The sequence below is a fragment of the Rhyacophila brunnea genome, unplaced genomic scaffold (genome assembly GCF_057557595.1).
Source record: "Rhyacophila brunnea isolate RB1 unplaced genomic scaffold, BYU_Rbru_1.0 scaffold_8, whole genome shotgun sequence".
Lineage (NCBI taxonomy): Eukaryota > Metazoa > Arthropoda > Insecta > Trichoptera > Rhyacophilidae > Rhyacophila > Rhyacophila brunnea.
Genome location: NW_028233350.1, coordinates 1,509,964 through 1,522,373, shown reverse-complemented (window position 1 = coordinate 1,522,373; position 12,410 = coordinate 1,509,964). Strand labels below are relative to the sequence as shown.

At 35.5% G+C, this 12,410-nt stretch overlaps 2 protein-coding genes across 3 annotated transcripts in view; both read right to left on the bottom strand.

Moving 5' to 3' along the window:
- Positions 1–12,410, bottom strand: part of LOC147063825 (uncharacterized) — a 457,860-nt gene that overhangs the window by 263,976 nt on the left and 181,474 nt on the right. The window lies entirely within an intron of this gene.
- LOC147063826 (uncharacterized) lies at positions 800–11,923 on the bottom strand. Its single transcript, XM_085959087.1, has 2 exons — positions 10,540–11,923; positions 800–816 (listed from the first exon to the last, which is right to left on the bottom strand). Exons 1-2 carry the CDS (start codon positions 11,921–11,923, stop codon positions 800–802), a joined length of 1,401 nt encoding a protein of 466 aa, XP_085815213.1.

Below are 12,410 nucleotides of genomic sequence, written 5' to 3'. Positions count from 1 at the left end.
CACATATAAGCTACTTTTATTTTATCGCTATAGAGCCGATTCGTCCATTATTTTTGACGAGAGTATTTTAGATTTTTATATTTAGAAATTCTAACTTTACTTTCGTTGATTTAAAAAATGGTGTGCACTGATTGACAGGGAGGAAAAAACTTTTTACGTTCGATTATGGTATGGACACTTTCGATTGGCAGCTCGTAAAAGCTTATGCATTATTTCATTAGAACACCATACAAGAATCTGCATATATTATATAGGTATTAGTTTCCTACTATGTTTTCTATGAAATGGAAAAGTTAAAAAAAATAGAAATAGTAAAAAGAGTTAATAGTACGACACGATAATATTATCACCCCACTCTACCCAGTACCTATATGCTGAAATAGGAAACTAAAACAGAAAATAATTAATAATATTATTAAAACACATCGACTTTGCAATTCTAAACAATATTTCACAATGACTTTAATCCTTTTGAGAAGTATGCCCCTCCTTATTAATTTAGGCGGCTTCAAAAGTTGATACGAAAAGGGCGCGCCCGCAGAATATTTGACATAGCCGCCTGCACCTGTTCCAGCTTTAAATACACCGCAGTTAGCTTTCATTATTTGGTTGCAGCGCAACATGATTGCGATACCTTTATAATGCATGCTTACTAATTAATATTACATTAAATTTATGATATAGAGACGTGAGTAATGAAAAATAAAATTCTAAGAACTGCAATTTGATAGAAGTATAATTTTATGACTCGATTTAAAACAATCACGTCTTAACATTTACTATTCGACGTAAAACCTCTCTAAAGTTTATTGAAATCTATAAACATGAATAATAATAACAATATTGAATTTTAATGATTTTGAAACAAAGATATTTTTGTTAATTCTAAGATGGGTTTAAACTATTGTCTCAAGTAGACGAATCACAAAAGAAAATGCGTCTTTCTAATTATTATGCACACGGGTTCGATCATAACCCTGAACTAATAAATCTAAACAGAATAGTTGTTTTGTAAAAATACAGTGTTAATCTAAATAACACTGAGTTTTTACTTAGTAGCATTAATATACTGTGTTTTTACTTATGATATGGTAGCAATTTGACAAAAATTTAGTTCTATTTATAAATATAAAACATTGTTTTTTTAAAGAATTATATTTAAATTTAGCGGGGAACATTTCCTCATACTCATATCGTGGGGGTGCTGCCAAAATTTGGTATATCGGTTATTTAGGTATATAAAATTAAAGATGGATTATGCGTATATTTATATAAATACTAGCTGACCCGGCAAACGTTGTTCTGCCATATAAATTATTTCTAGTGAATATTTTGGTTGTTAAATAAAAAATAACGAATGTATCGTTAGTGTGTGGGGATGGGATCTATGACAGAAAGAGGAATAGAGCGCTGTAGACGATGACCGCCGATAAAAACAAAAAAACATCAACCATTCATTTTCTCAATTCAAAATGAGTAATGATGTTCATAATGAATGAATTACCTGTGACAGGATCTCGTTGTTTACTGTTTATGCAATATCCGTATTGTCCCTTTCAGAAAATTAGCGGATATTGGAGAGCGTCGTATGAACGGTGTGTGTCAGCGATGAACTCCAGATTATTGTTTCTTCTTCGAATCACGATTTCTCACGTCGATGTGCGGTCGCCAACCATGATTCCAGCAATGTCGTCAACAACAGTCGCATTGAATCGACGCACGTGCTCTCCAGCTGGTGTTTTATCAGGATTGATGACAATAGCGTGATTGTTACTTTGCAATTCGTGCATGTGTGCTTTGAAGAATTTCAATAATTCATTGTGCTCATTCAACAGGGCGGCCAATTTGCTGACGATGCGCCTGGCATTAGGCGAATTGAGGCTATTGTAGCCGCAACATGATTGATGTCCTCACTCATGAAGTAGATTTGTACAAATGTATGTGGTTCGTTTGGCATTGGCAGCAATGAGCCTACTTTGTGGTATTATATTTGGCCTTTGATTTTGAACGTATAATGGAATTGTTGACCATTTGCCGCAGTATTGTAAACTATTTCTGTTGCTCCGGACGAAGTCATTTGGAAGCATGAATTGAATGTGTGAATGGACTTCAGTGGGTCTATTCTATGCTTATCGACCGCTAAAGTGATAAAGTGAAAAATATTATCAAACTTAGGGTAGGTTTGTATCAAAATATTAGCACTTATTGTAACAATTACACGAAGCCGGTTTTTATTGTTGCAATAAGTGCTATATTTTAACAGCACCTATCTTGCTGCTGTTAAAATATCGCACTTATTGCAACAATAAAAACCGGCTTCGTGTAATTGTTACAATAAGTGCTAATATTTTGATACAAACCTACCCTAAGTTTGATACTATTTATCAATTTAGTGTTCGATAAGTATAGAATAGACCCACAGGAACAGGTTTGAATCTGGAACCGTGCCGATGAGCAAGCCGTTCAATGGTTCTGGTGGTATCTCAATTTCTGGTAGTTGCACTTTTCCTGATGCGCAACACATCCCGGCTGACTCATGTTTGAATTTGAGCGCATGACAATGGGGACATTCTTTGTCCATAGCACCAATCAGCACTTTTGGATGAGCGGAATATTCAATATCTGGCTCATACTCGAATACGAGACGAAGGAACGAAGCGGATGTAAATGTTCGATGTAGATGTAGTTGTCGGCGTTGTCGGTCATTTGCTCTGCGTGTGTTAACTACGGACCGGCGCGCTTGGCTCCGTTCCAATTGTTGTTGTTGATTTCGTTCAGCTCGTGCCTCTTGTGATTGAGATGCACGCAATTGCGACATGCTTACACGCACGTTTTTGTTATCTTGTTGGATTTGTTCGTATGTTCTTTCTGCTCTACTATTTTGCATGTTTTTTGCTTTATTCGTTCGACGGCCCAAATGGCCTCCCTTGCGTCTTGCTGGCATTGTGCACTCTAATACACGCACATAAAAATAGATAAATTAAAATAAATCGTACAAAATTTTGCACGCACTGCGTTGTGATATGCCGAATGAAATGTCAAAATGACGCGACGCTTCTCTTGAATTCTTCTCGGACGTAGCGCCATCTGTCATTCAACAACGTTCTGTTTGAAATACGAACGACGGTTAAATTTGTTCATACAAAAATAATAAAATTGCGATTAAAAAATGGAAGGGTAGGGGTAGGAGGGTGAAATTTTGGGATTATAGGTATTTTTTATGTTAAATAATAAAAAAAAATATTTAAAAAAAATTGTCAAAAAAATAAAAGAAAAATTTTCTGGATAGAGATACCCTAATCACCTAGAGGTATGAAATATACTTGTTGACCTATTCTTATACCTAAAAAATATACATTTAAAAAATCATAAAAATCGGTCGAGCCATTTCGGAGGAGTTCGACCACAAACATCGTGACACGAGATTTTTATATATATAGAGATGTACGGTGGCAAAAAAACAAGGTCATACAAAGGTATTGTAAAATATATAGAAATTTATATTATGCCTGATTTTGGAGGCCATGTCAAACTTCAAATAATTAAAATTACTACATAAGATGATTTTGAGATTTACCTACCAATTTTTTGCAGTACCCCACGATGTTAGAAATTATTTTTTTCCAAAACACTGTCTACTTATTTAGCAAGGCAGTTAGTAGGTATATAATGCAAAATAAATATCAACTTCGATGACTCAATTAAAGTAGAAATAACAAAAATAACTTTTTTTCATATGCATTATGTTAATATTTTAATATGCATTATGCATTAATTGAGTTCTACCGCGTGAACGTCCATTAAAGTAATGAATTAATTGAATTTTGATTACTACACATATATTATTATCAAATCAGCTAGATGTATTTTATTACGTTTTTATTAGCTCATATTCTTGTTTGTCCAGTACAATTTTTTTCTTGTTTGTCCAAATCTTGCAATTGATTTTTAACTAACTTCTCGACTAGTTAGACATTTTAAACTTTTAGAATATATCAGAACACGATGACAAAGCATTTTTTTAATACTTTTAGCCATCTTTAAGCAAAATTGAATTCATTTTCAGTTATTTTTGTTTTGTATGGCAAGTTATTTCGGAATAAATCCGTAAAAAGTAAAACACTATTATTGGTTGCTAAGACGGTCCTAGCAACTAAAGTATTAATGTATACGTGCGTTACTATGGAAATCAATATGAAATGTCAAAATGACATTTCAGTATTTTTATCAAGTACAAAAAAAAGTATTTATTAATACATAGAGTTGTCAAGTTTATATTATTAAACAGAATTAAAAACGTGGTATTTAAAAAGTTCTTTTTATCTTGTAATTATTTATAATACTCGTATAATGTATCCAAGTGCTTCATCGTATTCCATATTTAAAAAATACGTTCTTTAAATTTTTTCTCACCGAATTATGGCACTTCATTTTTAGGATACTTTAAAATAGTATAAACATAAAATTTTCATCATCCACGTGAAAATTTGCTGGATAGTTCTAAATTATATGTATCTCATATAATACTAGTTCATTCAAAATGGTTACGTAAATTTTTATTGATATTTTATATGTCATAAAAAATACAAAATATATAAGCGCGTTTCTATAAATTTATTCATTAAGTCTAAGCCCTGGAATAGTATGGCTTAAAATGCATGAATTTCAATGGAAATTACATTATGAACAACAGTTAGTAATAATTATTTCGTGGAGCTTGGATTATTCTGCTTATTATTATTTCTGATCAAAATCAAATGCAATCGTACGCAGAATTGCTCCAGCTTTGTACTGAATTCAAATATTTAAATGCAATGGAGTTTAAGCTTTCATCGAGATAATTGGACGTGACTAGTTGTCTCTATGATAATTTATACACATGGGATGAATAACAAGTACTATTGATTATCTGCTATACCTATTGCAAATTGTAACCATATTAAAATGATTTCAAATGTTTTTTTATTAGTGGATAATAAAATAACATCGGTAGAATAAGAACACAATTTATTGATGGAGGGATTATTAAAATTACTACGATGTATGTATGACGATATTTAAAAAAAACTTATGATGTGCTATTTTATCCACTGAGGTATTTATAACAAATATATATATTTACATTTTTCAAAAAATAAATCTTAAACGCACACATATCTTCTGTGTTGCTCTAATTTTAAAAACAATATTTTGAATAAAAAAATGAGGAACATTTTTCAAAACACTAAAAAGATTTATTGTAATGCTGAGAAAGACATTTTAACCACTTAGATGACTAATTTATTAAATATTAATTAGGGAAATAATATTTTTACATATTCCGTGACATTGTGGTAGCAGGAATGGCAATACCGACGACGACAGGCGGAAAATAGGAAAGCAGAAAACCATAGCAACCAAAAACAAATGAATATAAAACGAATAAAAAACACTCGTATTTTTCACCAGATATTTTACCCTGTTATTATTTAATTACACAATAGATAAATAAAACATTTTACTATTATTGTAAAACATTATCCTTAGCAGTGGTATACAAATTTAATGTTGAAGGGATTTTAGTAACAAAGTGTGTACGGGTTCTTGATGGAACCTTTTTGTGTTATTTTACATAAGGTACGTTACTAAACTATTTATATTCCAGTATAAAGTTCCTAATAATTGACAAGAATTTAGATAAAATTAATTAAAACGCGATATATTATGTAGTACTTATTCCACATAATTAAAAAAAAAAACAAGACCGGTTTCGTTTTATTTTATATTTTGTGCCAGTTGCCAATATCTCTTTGAAATGAACGATTATTTAATTATTGGGAGTAAGGAGTACGTCTTGTTGTATTTTATTTTATTAAATTCAATGTATTTTTACCAAAAATTGACAGTAAGTCAACACTACTTAATAGAGAAAGAAAAAATCGTACATCCTTTATATCAGTGCAATTCTGTGGTCATTAAAAAATAAATTACGTTAGAAATAAACTGACCTTAGGTAAAGCCATCTAAATGGCAATTTTCCCAGTCAGATTTCTAATAAGCACCGCGCAATTCTCTGGGCAGCAAGATAGGCGAACGTAAATTGGCAGTTTTAAATTACGATCCGCTCTACCTCTCGCCAGTTGCCTCTGCGATTTCTAACTAAAATACTGAAAGAGATTTACACCCAAACAATTCACCCTGAAAGGAAATTTTGCTCTTTTACAAATTACTTTCAATGGCCGTGATTCATAAAATATTGACATAAGTCTAACTGGAAATCTATATCTAGCAATATATTAAAACACTGATTATTTTCGCAATAATACTTCACACACTTAAAATTCTTGTCATTTTTTATACTCTGATTTTTCAAAAATTATAGAAATATTTTTTTAAAATGGTATTGTAGAATAGTAATAATTTGAACTGTGCAATGAAGATTATTATTTAACGTAAACTTTAAATAACATTGAATGGTTACTTTTTTTAAATGTAAATTCATGCAACGTGGTTAAATTATTTAAGAAAAATGCATTTTTTGTGAAGAAATTCTCTTTCTAATAATGTTAATATTACAAAAACTGCTATGAGCTATAATATTGATATTTTAGAAAAAAATGCTATTAAAAATAATATGTTCTATCTATTCTATTGTGTAGTATAATAAAGATTTTAATTGAAAAACATAATTTAAATTGGAATTAACAATTTTTTTTCAGGAATAATTCAATGGTTTAATTTAGTGCAAATATATTGTATGCTCTGAGAAAATCAAAGTTTAAAATTTGAGATGCATGAGAAATGGATAATATTTTGTATTTGAATGATACGGTATCTTCTCAAATCCTATTTGAACGTATACTATTTTTACAGAATAAAGATATTATGATGCAGACAAACATTTTGTGTATGTTAACTCAATTTCGACAAAAACTAGACATACAATATCTTTGCACTAAACTCACTAACTGAACCATCGATTTCTTATTCACACAACTCACTGATTCACTGGACTACAAGAAATGCACATTGAAAAAATAGCATTTAATTTATTTTGTTTGACCAGCCGCTACCTCGAACCCATAACCCATGAATGCGTATGTATACACAGATGGTCACGTAACGCGCTAGATAAAAAATAATGTGGATGGAGGTTATGTATTATATTACTGCTTACGATAACATTTTTAACTTATAATGTAAAATTATAAATACATAAATGAAGGAAACAAGAAAGGAAATATCTTTCGACTTAACATAAAATACCTAATATTTAATATGTGTGACTTGTTTGGCAACATCTTTTAGAGTGAGGTTAGAATAATTCACTCTTTCAGTATCTATCTACATCTGTACATCACGCCCGGAAGCCGGTGACTTAATTGCAAATTATTGTAGTTATTTATTCCACGAAAAGCTTTCTTTGCGAATAACAATCTAGAGATATCTTCAATTTATTTTAAATTGGTTATAACGACCTATTTTTCAAGTCTTATACGAATAACAGGCTATTGATAACAAGTTAGAATACGTAATAATTAATTAGATTAAAGATTAAGGAATAATAAATATTATGAATACGAAACATATTTTGTTTATTGAAGAAGGAGTTTCTTCATGTATTTTTAGAATAGCGATGTAGTGGTCTTTACCGCCATAGTGTTAATATTTTGGCACTTTTTACTAAACAAACTTCTGACCGAAGTATTTTTGGTCATAATTATATTATTACAAAGGGGAAAAAAATAAAGCCAGGTTACTAGTTAGCTAAACAGGTCCAACAACTGAACAAAGGCTACAATCTCCTCAAATTATATGCATAGTTTTAGTGTCTTAGTATTTTTATTGTAAATACTATGTAAATTTATTGAAAGTTGGCGCTTATAGGATGTATTGAAATTATTCGTTGTAGGTATGTATTTTATATTGGGATTTTATCAAAAAAAAGTTTTAAAAAGTTTATTTTTGTAATTATTATAAAATTTTCACAGATTGTTGTTACTTCAATGAAAATTATAATAAATGTATCTGTTGAACATATTAAAGAGTGACTCTTGATCATTGACATTGTGTAATAATAATAATTAGCAGCAAGAAAATAATCACAAATATATTATGGTGAAAAACAAGTGATAATCCATTTTATAAATTATCATGAATTGCGACTAAGTAAACGTTGAATATCTTGAAAAGAGAAAATATATAACTTGAGAGATTAGGTACTACGTTAATTATTGAATTATTGTTAATCGCTGCCAATAAAAGGGTACACCGTGAAGATAATTTTTTAAATTTAAATTTCATGTTTTAAAATATTATCTATTTCTAATCTTTAGTACCTTGTGTTTAATTACATTAACCAATGATGATTTTAATTCCTTTCCTAAACTACTTTTCTACCTTTATAATAATATACTGTGGTGATTTATAATAATATATACCTTAAATTAATAAAAAATAATGCATATTTTTATGGAAGTTTAAAATGTCTTCCTTAAACGGCGACAGTCGTTGACAACTGAGTAGTCGTAGCTGTAAATAATAATACATTTCCATTATTGTTCTAGGTGGAGTGATAATTGGTACATTTGGTGGGAACATAAACTTTGATGTGGCGAAATATTATTATTTCTCGTTTGCGTTTCCAATTAGCGCAAGCAAAACTATTATTTTCTTACGTTGTTTGTGAAAACGAAACTGCTACCTGTAATATACAGGTAAGAAACGGAAATTTATTTCTACCTACAATATGTTCCAAAAAAAATATTTTACTGTAATTTTACAATCACCATAATTTTAAAAACATATATATTTTAGTAAATAGCCATTTGAGTTATCAAGCCTACAATAATAGTATAATTAATATAGTCAATTTCAGTCGATAGCTGTTTAAATTATAATACTATTATCAAAACAATATTATGAATAACCCACTTGACTAAGATTATGTTATATTAGGTTACCTACAAAAAAGGCGAGATCGCCTTCTTTATGCACTATAATAATTATATCTCAAACAAAATACTAATATTCTGAAAATCTTGTTTAGTAAACTAAAGTGTCGTAATGTTAAGTTCTTTATTATTACCCATCACCTATATTCATATTTTTATACTCTCATCAAAACTCATTATCCCAATTAATAATAATATGACAATTGAATAAAAAACAAATATCTCTTCTTCTTCTTCTTCTTCTTTCACCCTGTCACGTCCCAACATTGGGGCATAGGGCAAGCACAAGTTGGCGCCACTTCCCTCGGTCCATCGCCAACTCCTGTGCCTCCCGCCATGTCAGACCTGCAGCACGTAGGTCGCTTTTGTAGCATCGCTGCAGGGTGAGGGAGGGCCGGCCACGGCGACGGAACCCTTGAGGCTGTGCCACAAGGGTACGAAGTGCCGCACTCTTTGGCGGCATCCGGAATACATGTCCCAGCCACGTGAATCGTCTCTTCGTGATAATTTCAATCACCGAAGGCTGTTGTGTCTGCTCACGAACTCGGATATTTGTAACGCGGTCGTACCAATGTACCCCTAAGATTCTGCGGAGACATCGATTCTCAAAGCTCAAAAGCCGTGACTCTTGAAGGTTAGTAAAATGCCATGTCTCACAGCCATACAGGAGCACAGGTAGCACGCACGCGTTAAACAAACGACATTTGGTCCTCACAGAATACAGCCTTGACCTCCATGCGACTCCAAGTTGGTTGAACGCAGAGCCCGCCACACCCATGCGGATTCCAAGCTCACTAGAAATACCACCATCATCGGCAACCGTGGCACCCAAGTACTTGAATCTGGACACCAGCTCGACGGGCAGACCAGAAACCCGCAGAGGAGTATCGGCGTCGATGCAAGCAGCACTGCACATGGATTTGGTCTTAGCGGCATTCAGATGAAGACCCACACGCATCGAGTTCGCGCCTGTTCACGGTCACCTCCAACCTCTCGATCGTCGAGTCAAACACGACTGCGTCGTCTGCATACTCCAAGTCGCACAGTCTTTCTTCGCATAGATCGCTTGTGTCATCATGATGTAGGCGTATCCCACTGTCGGGGCAAACCGTCTTACGCATTATGAAATCCATCATGATGATAAAAAGAAAGGGCGCAAGTACACATCCTTGCTTGACTCCTGACGTGATTTCAAAGAGGTCAGAGGATGTTCCGGCTGCTCTCACGCGACACTCTGTATTGGTGTAGAGAGCACTTATCACGGCGACCAGTTTCCGTGGGACACCATATCCTAGCAGAATTTGCCACAGAGATTCACGATGAGGACTGTCAAATGCCTTTTCATAGTCCACGAAGCAGCAGGCGACAGGTATATTCATCTCTTGGTACTGTTGCAGAAGGCTTCGGAGAGTTGAAATATGCTCTGAGCAGGACTTCCCCGGGACAAATCCACTCTGCTGCGCACGCAAAACGTCCAGCATGGGACTTCTAATCCTGTACAGGAGAATCTGCGCCAACACCTTCCCGGGAACGCTGAGGAGAGTGATTCCTCTGTAATTATTACAGTCTTGTGGGTTACCCTTTTTGTGCAGAGTAACAACGGTACCATCCCTCCAGGCTTTGGGGCACTGCTCCCTTTCCCACACCTCGTGCAGAAGGTCACACAAGGACGGCAATACAGCGCTCAGTCCGCAGAGCAGAAATTCTGCATGGATGCCATCATCTCCAGGAGCTTTCCTGCGCTTCAGTCTTTTGACAGCCTCTTTAACTTCAGCAGTTGTCGGAGGATCTTCGCAGAATTCCGATGCAGTAGTGATTCCGAGGGTAGTGATCTCCGACGGAATATCGAAGGGATGCAATGGAGGTGGGCGATTCAGGACATCACTGAAATGTTGGCGCCATAGCTCCTGGACCTTTGCAGGTTCGGTGACTGTCACTCCGTCAGAGTTGCGTAATGCAGTGACCACTGGACGTTTCTTACCGCAAATTGCTCTGGTGATGCGGAAGAGAGCACTTGGACTATTCTTGCAGGCAGCAGATTCCGCATCCCGAATGAGGTCATCCAGGCGTCGGCGCTTATCGCGGCGGGCAGAACGCTTTACCACGCGGTCCATTGTCTGGTATTCCGCGCTGCGCTGTGGGTCGTATGTACCATTGTCTCGCAATTCTTTCAGGAACTTCCTCTTCTCAATCATCTCCCATGTATGAGGTGACATCCAGTCCGGTCTGTGCGTATGCCGCTCTCCTAATGCAGTAGTTGCGGAGCCCATTATAGCATCCCGGAATAATATCCATTTTCCTTCTAAGGGATCCGAGTCGATGGAAGACGTGAGAGTTCTAGCATCATATAAGCGCTTCTGCAGCTCCAGCTCATAGGTTGCACGCACACGGGTACTTTTCAGTTTTTCCACATCGAGTCTGACCGTCCTTTTGGGTTTTGGGACTCGTTTGAGGTCTATACGGGATTTCCCGACCAAGAGTTCGTGGTCACTGTGGATGTCTGCACCTCTATATGTCCGCACGTCTAGCAGTTCATGCCGGTATTTCGCTTTGACCAAAATGTGGTCGATCTGGTTTCTTGTATTACCGTCTGGCGATGTCCATGTATATTTGTGGATGGTCTTATGAGGGAAAAGACTACCACCAATCACAAGACCATTCATTGAGGCAAAATCTACCAGACGGGAACCATTATCGTTCATTTGGCCAAGGCTATGTTTTCCCAGCACAAAGGGTCCACGCGAGGGGTCAGATCCTACTTTGGCATTAAGATCACCAAGGATAACTGCATGATCACAGCTGGGGATATTTCCAGCGGCTTCCGCCAAACTTTCGTAGAATGTATCCTTATCTGCATCGCTAGCAGCCTCTGTGGGAGCATAGCACTGCAGAAAAGTGATGGAGCCCGACTTGGTCTTAAAAGTAGCGCGGAGTAGACGTTCGGAGATAGGTTCCCAGCTGGTGAGGCACTTGCAAGCTTCCTTGGACATCAGCAATCCGACTCCACTACGTTGCAATGTGGCGTGTCCGGAGTACAATAGACGAAACCCACGAATAAACTTCTCGCCAATGCCAGTGAGTCGACACTCACTGATCCCGAGAACATCTAACTTGTATTGAGAAAGTATTTCTGTTAGATGCTCGGCCTTTCCAGGGACATTTAGAGTACGGATATTGTAGGTTCCAAAACAAAATCGTTTACCGAATTCAGGCGAGGTCGTCAAGATGGAAACGGGGGTCCGAGGCTTCCCTGTGCTTGGATTAATCTGTTGTTTTAGGGTGTGCAGGTGATCATCCCACAGCACCCGAGTTCACTGGTGGGGCTGCCACCTTAGGGCCCGTGAACATGCCCTGGTTTTCTGTAGGGGTTTTCCTTCCCGTAGCCAGAATGTACCAGTTTTTAGGCGCTGGTGATTTGCCTTGCACCCTCCTCTATCTGCTACAGCATGCTGCATTGCCTAGGGACCCCCACGGAGA

Excerpts from the sequence above, each read along its gene's own strand:
- LOC147063826 (XM_085959087.1), bottom strand. The coding sequence starts at position 11,923 with ATGTCCAAGGAAGCTTGCAAGTGCCTCACCAGCTGGGAACCTATCTCC.